Below are 12,209 nucleotides of genomic sequence, written 5' to 3'. Positions count from 1 at the left end.
ACTCACTTTGTAGACCAGGCTGGCCTCGAACTCAGAAATCCGCCTGCCTCTGCCTCCCGAGTGCTGGGATTAAAGGCGTGCGCCACCACGCCCGGCTTCTCTCTCTCTTTTTTTAAAATTTATTTTTATTTTTTAAATTTCTTGAGATGTTGTCTTAATGTTTATCCCTTGCTAGCCTGGAACGCAATATCTAGACCAAACTTGCAGGTGCTGGGATTAAGTGTGTGCACCACCGTGCCAGGCCGGATTCTTGTTTCCTCTCTGTGTGATTCACTGCTGTTAAACATGGCTACTTGTCTTTGTGTGTGAATGGCCTTTCCCTCATGGCTGACTTTACTGACAGCTCTCTGTGCTTATCAGATACTATATATCTTCTTTGGAAGTATGTCTGTTCGGATCCCTTTCCCGTATTTTAATTTGGGGTTGTTTGTATTTTTGAGTTCTTTATGTACTCTGATGAGAGGCCCTTATTGTATTCTGTGAGTTACTACTGTTTCCTCCCACTGCATGCTCTCTCATGGTCTTCATGTTGTCTTTGAAGCATGAGAATTGTTTTGTTTTGTTTTTTCTCTTTTTTGAGAACAGGTTTCACATAGTCCAGGTTAGCTTCAAATTTGATTTGTATCTGAGACCAGCCTTTAAGTCCTGATCCTCCTGCCTTAAGTTCCCATGTGCTGGCATTGCAAGCACAAGCCACTGCATCTAGCTGAAACACTAATTTTGATGAAGTCTAACCTGTTGTTTCCTTTTGTGCTCTTGCTGTCCTAACTAAGAAGCCAGTGTCTAATTGGGAAACTTGACACTTGTGATAGCTGTAAGACTCTTCTAGTAGTAGGTCCGTAAGCTTAGGTGTGTAGTCCCTGTGAGTTAACTTTTGCGTCTGATGCGAGATGGGGCCCCAGCTGCGTTTCCTTGCGTGTGGCTATCTAGTTGTTTTGGTGTCATTTGTTGAGAAGACTGTTCTTTTGTTTTATACACGTTACAGTCACTTGATTCAGTAACGTCTATTTGGCATGCCCTCTAAGTCAGTCTTTATGAAATAATAACTCTAGAACAGTAGATATCAAAGTTACTGGAGGGTCTGATGAACCTGATATTTGTATCTGTGAGGAGATTTCTAGAGAGGTTTAGCTGACGAAGGAATTTGTGGCCTGGATGCGGGCTGTGCTTTAAGACTGAGTTAGAAAGTGTGTAAATGGAGGGAGCCTGCTGAGCACGAGCACTCCTCCCTGCCTCCTGACTGTTGGTGCAGTGTGATGAGCCACCTAATGCCATCAGACCTTCTTTGCCTGGTTGGACGGTAGCTTTCTAAATTATTAGCCAGAATCACCAATTCTAAGAATAGCCTTGCTGGTTGGTGGCTATGAATGACGTAAAAGAGTCCTGGCTCCAATAACTCCAATCACTTCCAGAATGTATCTCTGCCTAAGGACTATAGGAGACTATGCATCTCAAACGGAGTGGAGACACCTGAATAGCTGGTAGCTCATGACAATGCAGGGTGAAAAGAACCTTGTTGGGACCTCACGCTTGAGTTAGGCAGTAGTAAGCTTACTCTAAGACAGTGGTCAGTTCACACAGTAACAGACTGGAAGGCAAGCATAAGGCAGTAAAGAAAGAAGTGATCTCTCTGTGTGGGATGGCCTCCATCTGTGTTGGGCCCTTTTTTCAGTCCCACCTCCTTTCTTTGGTAAGAAAATAATTTTTAGAAAACTCCTAAGGTCAGCGAATGTTCAGTTTCTTTCCAACACTTCTTCACAGTCCAAGCCTGTGCATTTTAGATCTGAAAGAGGAAGAATTTCCTAAATGTGTTCAAACTTATTTTTTTTCACCGACAGATATTGCATGTAAATGGAACCTATGTGGGAAAGGCCAATCTTAATGACTGAGCTGGTGAACCGTTGGTTCTAGGAGGCGAATGCCCAGTCCAAAAGATGTTAGACTCCAGAGGGCGAGTAGTGGCTCCCGTGAGTGAGCCGAGGACGGTTGCACCTCAGGTGCTCAATGCAGTCATTATGTCTGCATCTCTTGCTAGGCTTCATTCCTTAGGTAGGTGGCTTCTTTGGCTTGTCACAGATTTCACCAAGTTGACCTGTTAGCCCAACTTCATCCACTTGATTGAAAAGAGAAGCTGTCTTTACTGTCAGTTGTTGTAAAGGTCTTTTCTGGCTGGATCGTCTTGTTGTGACTGACTCTGAACAAATCACTGTCTAGGAAAAGGAAGGAAGAATCGACTGACTGGGATGTGCTCATTACCATAACAGTTTTTAGGATGGGTGCTTGGCTCACTTCTTTTTTTCTTTTACTGATGATAGATATATAAGTGGCTGAGATTTAAATAGAGGTTTGAATTATGATGCACACGCTGTTAAAGTTTTAAAGCAAACATTGCAAATTCCAGGCACAAAAATAGGTCTGGTAGGAAGCCACTCTGTTATTTGGATGATGTGAGTAGAAAGATGGGAATCCTACAGAGGAACAAAGAGGGAGCTCCTCAGACAGGCTTGAAGACACGTGACTATATAGCGGTGGCTCTCAACCTTCCTAATGCTGCAACCCTTTAATACAGTTCCTCATGGTGTGGTGACCCATAACCTTAAAATTACTTTTAGTGCTACTTCATAAACTGTAAATTTGCTATTGTTATGAATTGTAATGTAAATAACTGTTTTTTGATGGTCTTAGGTGACCCCCGTGAAGTTATTTGCACCCCCCAAAGGGGTCATGACCTACAGGTTGAGAACTGCTGATTTATAGTCTTCACGCTGGTTCAGATAACCTAATGAGGAAAGTTAATAGGTAATAGATGCCATAGTATGTATGGGCCTAGACTCTTTCTTTTCTGCCGAGCTTCAACCCCAATTCATTTCTTCTTTCTTTGAGGTTATTTTATTTTATATATATGAATATTTTGCATGCATGTACATATGTGCACCACATACATGCCTGGTACCTTTGGGGTTCAGAAAAGGGTATCAGATTCTCTGGAACTGGAATCATAGATAGTATTGAGTCACCATGTGGGTGCTGGGAACAGAACCCAGGTCCTCTGCAAGAGCCACAGGCTTTCTTATCTGCTAAACCATCTCTCTATCCCCTTCTCTAAGACTTTTATCATTATGGCATGTTGGATTTTGTCAAAGGCATCTATTGAGATGATTATGAGGTTTTTTTCATCTTTAAGTTCATTTATGTCATTTATTGGCTTAATATAGCTGAACTATCTCTACATCTCTGGGATACAGTTAATTTAATGTTTTTGATATATACCTACCTGTGTTTGGTTTGTAAACATTTTATTCATGATTATAACATTAGTGTTTACCAGGGGTATTGGCTGGTAGTTTTCTTTTTCTTTCTTTCTTTCTTTCTTTCTTTCTTTCTTTCTTTCTTTCTTTCTTTCTTTCTTTCTTTTTTTTTAATGTGTGTGTCTTTATTTGGTTTTGATATTAGAGTAATACTTTGTAGTTGTTTACCAGTACTAGTTTTGATTGGCATAGCTGTCCTGTGTGTGTGCATGCATGACTCACCATATTATATGTATATGAGCGTTTTTGCCTGTATGTATTTATGTGCACCAAAAATGTGCCTGGTGCCCAAGGAGGTCAGAAGGTGCCAGATCCCTTGAACTGGACTTAGGATGGTATTGAGCTTCTGTGTGGGTACTGGAACTGAACCCTGGACTTCTATAAAATCAGCAAGTTCTCTTATCTGCTGAGCCATCTCTTGAGCCCCACCAATCACTCTTGTTTGTTTTTTTGTTTTTTTTGTTTTTGTTTTTCGAGACAGGGTTTCTCTGTATAACCCTGGCTGTCCTGGAACTCACTTTGTAGACCACGCTGGCCTCGAACTCAGAAATCCGCTTGCCTCTGCCTCCCGAGTGCTGGGATTAAAGGCGTGCGCCACCACCGCCCAGCCCCACCAATCACTCTTAAAGTCAGGTATACCAATTCCTTCTCACAGTACTGGAGGCCTTGGTGGTCACTCAGCAGCAGTGGCTGATGGGAATTGCTGGCTTTCTGTTTCCTTTCTCTTGAAAAGACCCTGTCCTACTTTCTTTCCATAGTATTAGTTATGACATTTTCAGTTCAGTCATGGGTGTTCTATATCTGCAGGACTTGCATGGTTGTTTCCCTGGTTTATCTATGTTTTCTGTGGACTTAGGTCTCACAGAGTTGAGAAGATTCAAGGTTGGTAAGAATTGTTGACCGATACCATGCTAAGTGGATTTTTATAAACCTGTGCTATTTGTAACTTTTTCTGTCCTACAAAAGATGCCTTCTGAGTCTTGTGATGTACTGCTGGATGACATAGAAGATATCATATCACAGGAAGATTCAAAGCCACAAGATAGACAGTTCTCAAGAAAGCATGTGTTTCCTAAAGTACGAAGGCGGAATACCCAAAAATATTTGCAAGAAGAGCCCAGGCCACCAAGTGACAGGTAAGCATTCCTCAGAATTACATTCACTTCCATTCCAGGAGAGGCTGGCACTGCTGGCCTACACTGTATCCGTATGTGCAGTAACTCCAGGTATAGGATCTTTGTATTTCTAGTAGGAAACATAGAGCTTCAAAAAAAAAAGAATTGCTTCAAATCTGGCAAGTAATAGGTTAAAAACTCAGAAATTTCTAATTCTTCATACCAAGGGCATAGGGAATTAGGGGAACAGATATGATCAAATTACATTGAAGAGAATTTTCCAAGAATTAATTAAATACAAAACAAAATACCAGTTTAAATGTTCTTTGAAGGAAGGTGATAGGACACTAGGAATTGTTTTGATTTGACTATAGTTGGTATAAATCTGTTGTAATTGCAAATTAAAGCTTTGTGAATCCTCTGTGGCAGGGGTGTTTTGAACGTGTGATTATTCTTAGCATATTAGTGAGTGCTTAGGGATCACACACAAAGGCACTGGGCACAAAAACCATTGTCCTGTCTATACTTTGGTGGGTTCTGGACAGTAAGAGTATAATAGAGGGGATTGCCTAGCTGTCCATGTTAGCCTGTAACTGTTCACCTAGTAAATGGTGGGCAGCTTTCATGTTTACTTTGTTTAGATGATTGAGCTTTTCAAGGCTCTGCATGGAGAAGGTGTTTTTTTAATTTTTATTTATTTATTTTATTAGATATTTTCTTCATTTACATTTCAAATGCTATCCTAAAAGTCCCCTATACTCTCCTCCCGCCCTGGTAAAAGGTGTTTTAATTAGTGGAGTTTGTCACATTTATTCCAAGCATGTCTTTATTATCATTTCTGTTTACTTTTAAATTGTTAGGACAGTCTAAGAGGAAAGTCTTTTTGTCCTTCCGAGATAAATTCTTTAGAAACCTGTGACTGGAGTAACATTAATTATGGAGTTTTCAAGTTTGGTTATTTTTAATCTGTAAATTTTAAGTGGATAAAGATTGCAACTAGTATTTAAGAGTTTGTGAATGGACAGTTCATCAGCCTTTGTATTTATTTATTTATTTATTTATTTTCCGAGACGGGTTTCTCTATGTAGCCCTGGCTGTCCTAGAACTTACTCTGTAGGCCAGGCTGGCCTCGAACTCAGAAATCCACCTGCCTCTGCCTCCCAGGTACTGGGATTAAAGGCGTGCACCACCACTGCCTGGCTGTTTTTATTCTTTTGTTTTTGTTTTTGTTTTTGTTTTTGTTTTTATTCTTAATATGTTTTCTGTGTTGTATATTGTGTAAATGTTCATGAGAGTGTACAGGTACCTCTGTGTGTGTGTGTGTGTGTACATACTACAGGTCAGATTAGGTATCTTCCTTGATTGCTTTCCACCTTATTTCTTGGGACAGGGACAGGGACTGTCACTGAAGCTGGAGCTGTTGATTCTGCTAGGGTGGCTGCCTGTTTGTTCTAGTGATTCTTCTGTCTTCTCCCTGACAGGCACTGGGGTTGCATATGCCTGCTCCTCCACCTGACTTTTTTCTGGGTGCTGGGTGTCCAGTACCCCCAGGTCATATCCTCATACTTATAGGGTAGTACTTTATGGCATCACCGTCTCCTCAGCCCTTACTTCCTGTTTTGGGTGCTCGTGCTGCCACTGCCATCTTCGGTGTGACCGTTTGTATCTTTCTAAAAGCTGCATCAGTCATTAGTGCTATGGTGAGTAGGAATTAAAACTACAATCCAGAGAAGACCTTTTTCTGAGGCAAGATCTTTGTAGCTTGGTCCACAGATGACCCTGAACTTCCTGCTTCTCTTTCCTAAGTGCTGGGATTACAGTTGTGTGCCACCTGGCTTGAAAGGACCTTTTTAAAATTTGTATTTAAAATGTTTTTAAAAAATGACATCATACTTATGATGCATGAGCATGCATGAGCGCGTGCTGAAACATGTGAGTGAAGGTCAGAAGTCAGCTTGTAGGAGTTGGTTCTCTAACGTGGATCTCAGGGTTGGACTCAGGTCATCAGGCTTGGGTGCAGGCACCATGACCTGCTAAGCCTTCTCATGGATCCAAAAGGACATTATTTATTTACTTTTAACATCATTTTTACCTTCTATTGAAGATAGATTTTTTTCAACATAATATTCTGACTATGATCTCTCCTTCCTCTACTCCTCCCAGCTCCTATCCATCTCCTCTCCCATCTAGATCCACCCCTTTTCTGTCTCTCTCAGGAAACAAACAGAATAAAATAGTGTAGTAAGATAAAACAAAAAGGCATTGACCTATGACTATAGTGTCAATTTATTGCTACATTTGTTTGGTTTTACTCTAGTGTCTGGCCTATCCAGTCTGGCCCAACATTGTTGGGGATGTGTTCTGTCTCATGGAGTGGGCCATAAATGCAATCAGACATTAGCTGGCATGTCTCACAAGCCTTTTGCTCCTGTTGTGCTAGTGCAGTGATTCTCTGTCTTCCTAATAATGTGACCCTTTAATACAGTTCCTTATGTTGTGGTGACCCTCAACTATAGAATTACTGCATCGCTACTTCATAACTGTAATTCTGGTATAGCTATGAATTGTAGTGTAAATATCCGACATGGGGGATATGCATCCTCCAAAAGGGTCATGAGCAGAGGGTTGAGAAGCTCCACAGCACCGCACTAGTGCATCTGGTATGGAGGTCACCATTGTAGTCTGAAGAGTTTGTAGCTGGGTTAGTATTTACCCTCTCCTCTAGTAGTTTGCAGAGTACATTCAGTACTGTGACCATTTAGTCGGTAGTGGTGAAGGCTCTTGGTAGGCAACAACTGGACTTCTCCATGTTCAGTGAGATGTGTAGGTATTGTCTTCAGCAGTAGGGCCTTGCCATAAGCATATGGAGAGCAATCTTATCAACAGCCTGGGTTGTTTTGGGGTTCCCATGGGACCCTTTGACCAACAACTCAATTAGAGGTAACCTATTTCTAGTCCTGGCATTTGGTGACAAAGATGCAAAAGGACATTGTATAAATACAGAGATCCTTCTTGTGATTCCTTGGTTATTTTATCTAGATATTAGTTTTAAAACACTTTACTTATTATTGTGTCTGTATGCAGAATGTGTTTAAGTCTTAGGTAGGGTTTTTATTTCTGCAATGAAATACCATGACCAAAAAGCACGCTGTGAGGAGAGGGGATTATTCAGCTTACACTTGCTTTCATGGCACTTTCTTCATTGAAGGACATCAGGACAGGAACTCAAACGACTGTTTCATTGAGGTAGAAGCTGATGCAGAAGCCATGGAAGGATTCTGCTTACTGGCTTGCTCCCAATGGCTTGCTCAGCCTTCTTTCTTATAGAACCCAGGACCACCAGCCCAGGGATGGTACCACCACGATGAGCTGGGGGACAAGTGCATTTACTTGCCAATCTAGCTCACTGACCCTTATTTTAGAGTTTTGTTGCAACGGCAGATTTTAAAATAGTTTGATGCATTCTGTAACTAGGTTGTGAATTGATTCGTTTGTTTTTTGTGTAATGTGCCCTAAAATCATCTAGTGGCTTTTATCTTAAAAATCACTTACAGATACTTACTTTGTTTTAATTGCTTACTTAACAGCACTATTCCAGGCATACAGAAAATTTGGATACGAACATGGGGCTGCTCACATAATAATTCGGATGGAGAATACATGGCTGGACAGCTTGCTGCCTATGGCTATAAAATTACAGGTAATGAGATCCATAATGTATTTTATTGATTATATTTCAGAGTTGCAGATTTTGGAGACAGGTAGTCTAGCCCCAGCAGTTTAAGGGAATTTTAGAGTAATTTAATGATAGGAAGGTAGAGCACTAATAGCTACTATATATTATTAGATAACTGGTTACATCTTTCTTGACTTCTATTGTATTTCTGTTTGTTTATATTACATTTTATTTGTGTGTGTATATGCAGGGTGGAGGAGTGGGAGGGGTCACACATGTGCAGTGGTACACATGTGGAGGTCAGGAGACAGCTGCAGGAGAGGAGACCTCTCTTCTGTGTGGGATCTTGGGGCAGGCTTGACGACAGGTGCCTTTGCCCACTGAGCCATCTCACCTGCCTGGTTATTTTAAAATAACCTTAAAACCTTTTGTATTTTGAAGTGAAACTGCAGGAAATTCATGTAAGGCCAAAGGAGGGCATTAGATCCTCTGAGTTTGGAGTAACAGTCAGTGAGAGCTGCTTCGTGGGTATCAGGACTTAAACTGGGGTCCTCTGGAAGAGCACCGTGGTTTGAAATGTTGAGACATATATCTAGTCCCACTTTTAGCAATTTTTATTCTATTTTTTATGGCACTTTATTTTATGTATAGCGGTACAATTTACACATTAAATAACATAAGAGGATGATTATATGTATTTTTTTTTGGACAGAGTTTCACTTTGTAGCTCTGGCTGGTCTGGAACTTGTTTTGTCAACTGGTTGGCCTTGAACTCACAGCATTGATCCTTCTGCTTCTCTTGGGATTAAGACATATACCACCACGACTAGTCTAGCTTCATATTTACTGTGTGTATGTGCACTTCCGTGGGCTCTGGAGATCCAGACTGTTAGCTTGTGGAGGGAGTACTTTATACCCTGAGGCATCTCCACAGCCCCCCTTGTTGTCTTTTTTAACACTGTGGACTTCGCTGAGTCTTTACCTCTGCTAAACATAACCTTTGTCTTGAGCTATACTTCCCCAACTCTCTGTAGACCTCAAGTTTAGACCTGAAACATAATTTTCATGGTTTCTGGATTACTGATGTCAGGTGTTTTGATTATTGTAGATTAGTGGGCTTTTATTAATATTATTCATTTAAATTGTTTTTGTTAATTAAGTATGGGCCTAAAGTATCAGTGAATATAACATAGGTGTAAAATTTAGATTTCATGTACTGAATACAGGGATTATTGGAAAGAAGTCAAGATTTCTTAATAGCTACTTGTAGACATTTTACTATTTGGTGAAGAAACATGATTTGGGTAAAGATACTTGAAATTGCTGTTTGTAACTCCAAGTCTGATACATGATAATTCTGCAGGAAAACGTAAGATTTGGAGTGAAGGAAAAGATTCATCGTTTAAAAAAATATTGCTCTGAGACAGGGATTCAGATTCCCCAAGTAGTTGAGGATGGCTTTGCATTTCTGCTCCTCCGTGTGGTTTGGTGCTGGGCTGGAACCCAGGGCAGGAGCGTGCTAGGCAGGCAGGCCACCTGCGGAGGAGAGCCCATGGAGATGGGTGGTGTTTTCCTAACAAACGTCACACAGAACAATTAGTATCAAGAAGAGTGGGAGATGATAGAATTAAATGGGCAAGGTGGCAAGTAAGTAAACTTTCTTCGTGGGAACTAGTGTTTTTAAAAGGAATATGTTGTGGCTGGGCTGGCAGGTGCACTTGGGGAACTGAGGCAGGAGGACTGTGAGTTGTAGGTAGCTGCTGTGTAATGGGACACTGTCTCAGAAACAAGTGGAAACGTGATGTGAACACCTGCATCCCAGGAGCACATTCCTCCAGGAAGCAGGCTGTAGGCTGACCTCTGCCCTAGGAAGGCTCTGGTTGTTGTTTCTGTTGAAGAGCTTGCCAAATTATCTCCAGTGTCTTCATTTGTGGTAAACTGTCATGTCTTCTCACATGAAGTGTTAGAAACAGTGACCTGTGGGTAAGATTTGGGGCATGCTAGTGAATAATGCTGTTTTAGTTAACAGTAGACATTTCATCTTTTATTTTTTCTTACTCTATAGCCCAGGCTGGCCTTAAACTCACAGGAACACTCCTGCCTAGGCTTCCTTAGTGAGCACTGGGATTTTTGGTAGGTACATTTCTGTTTGTCATAATTGGTTCTGGGAACTCTTGAAGAGTAGCAGCAATTCTGGTTTATTTATTGATTTTAACATACTGCCTCATTGTCTCCTTCCTCTGTAAGGACCAGGCTGGCCTCAGCTCATAGAGCAGCAGTACTTCTTATGTTTTCTGGGTCTCTTCAGACTCCCTCGTAATACAGTTCTATCAAAAAATTCATTACAACTGCGTACGTAGTTCTAGTAAAATATGAGCCTGGCTTCCCTAGGTGGGTCCTGCATTCACAACAGTTATGTTAATGTGTACACCTGTTGCTCATGGGTATTGCATGTGCATGATGGTTTATGGGAAAGTCTGCCCCCGGTTGAGTCCTCATAGGCACATGAGGGGACTGTGTGCTTGTGGACTATCTTATGGAAGTCAGAACTGAGTCTTTATCTTGGGTGTCCTAGTTTCAGAAAGCTTAAACATGGCTAGGCTTTTACATACTTGATGGTTTCTTTGTATCTTTGTATTCAATTGGCAAGTATGTTGTGAGCATACTGTGTATTCATGGGTAGAGTTCTGGGAACTTGTGGAGATACAAAAGGAAGAATCTTTATATTCTTGCTTAAATCTTAGAGGTTGTCTTGGGCAATGCTTATTTCTAATGGATTCTTTCTTTCTCTTTTAATAATAGAGAAAAGTAGGATCTGCTGTAGTTAAAAACTTTTATAACCTGTATTTTAGAAATACTGTAGCATTTTGTGTTTGATTTGAGGAACAGTCTGTGTGACGCTCGTGTAGGGAGACAGCACAGTGGACTGACTCAGGTGTATAGAGTACTCCTGGGCTTTGGCCACTCAATGTGAAGTATCTTTAACTTGTGTGCCTGAGGTCAGTTTCATGTATTTGATTCATGTATGGAGAATTTTATATAGGAAATGCATACAAGGATCACATTACTGATTAATTATTAAAATGAAATTTTTAGCTTGTGTTGATGTTGACAGAAGTAATGCTTGTTACATAAAGTTACTTAAAAACAGCAGTGACAGCAAATGTTGCCTGGTTATCTCTATTTCCTTTGCTGGCTTGTGCTGATGTCACTTCACACGAACATATCAAGCTTACCTAGATGATAAATTACATTAAGACACAGAGTAAGCTGAGTGTGGCGATAGATGCCTTTAGTCCCAGCACAACTAAGAGGGTTGCAAATGATATACACTCTGATTGTGCGTGCCTTAAGTTGTGGAAGATGATCAGTGTTATTGAACACCAGTTATATCCCTCACCCCCTTTTTTATGCAAAGTAATTTTTTCTTGCTTTTAATTGAAAAGATTTAAAAAACCAACAAAACCCATGTTTTCTGATTATATTTCTCCTCCCCCAGCCCCTCCCAGATTTCCCCACTTCCCCACTCGCCCAGATTCCACCCTTTCTCTCATTAGGATACAAAGAGGCAATAAGTAAGTAAATAAAATAAAAAAACACAAACAAACAAACCAGACTAGGACAGAACAAACAAACAAGCAAACCAAAGGAAAAGTGTCTGAGATAAAGCTCAAGAAACATCACACATGCAGAAACTCCATAAAAATACAAAATGGGATATCATTTATACATGCATGCATACATGCAAAGGGCCTGTAAGGTTAAAAAAACAGCCCTGAAAAAACATTATGAGACCTAGAACCTCCAAAAATGCTATTGAATTTGTTTTATGTTGGCCATCTACTGCTGGCTGTGAATGAGGCCTAGCGCTGAGTAGTGACTAGACTCCATTGGATCAAATGTTCTTTTCCTTTCTGAGCAGTTAGCAATTGGAGATAGCTTCTGGACTAGGGTGTGGGCATGTGTCTACTTGCCCTCTCACTGCTGGGACCTTTACAGGACCTATGAGTGCAGTCACAGTCTGCATGAGTTCATATGTGCATCTTGCTGTCTTTAGAAGGCCTGCTTCTTTGGTGTTCTCCACCCCCTCTGGCTCTTACAATCTTTTCG

At 40.8% G+C, this 12,209-nt stretch overlaps 1 protein-coding gene across 2 annotated transcripts in view; it reads left to right on the top strand.

Moving 5' to 3' along the window:
- The window catches only part of Cdkal1 (CDK5 regulatory subunit associated protein 1 like 1), a 661,435-nt gene that overhangs the window by 1,406 nt on the left and 647,820 nt on the right, over positions 1-12,209 (top strand). For both annotated transcript variants that reach the window (XR_002379517.1, XM_021180436.1), the window contains exons 3-4: positions 4,275-4,444; positions 8,011-8,123. Coding sequence is in view for 1 of the 2 variants with exons in the window: in XM_021180436.1 (XP_021036095.1) it covers positions 4,275-4,444; positions 8,011-8,123 (283 nt within the window). In the remaining variant the exon portion in view is untranslated. The remainder of the gene's footprint in view (positions 1-4,274; positions 4,445-8,010; positions 8,124-12,209) is intronic.

This window comes from Mus caroli, chromosome 13, assembly GCF_900094665.2.
Source record: "Mus caroli chromosome 13, CAROLI_EIJ_v1.1, whole genome shotgun sequence".
Taxonomy (NCBI): domain Eukaryota; kingdom Metazoa; phylum Chordata; class Mammalia; order Rodentia; family Muridae; genus Mus; species Mus caroli.
Note: the sequence above shows the minus strand (reverse complement) of the source record. Positions and strands in the feature narration are given on the sequence as shown.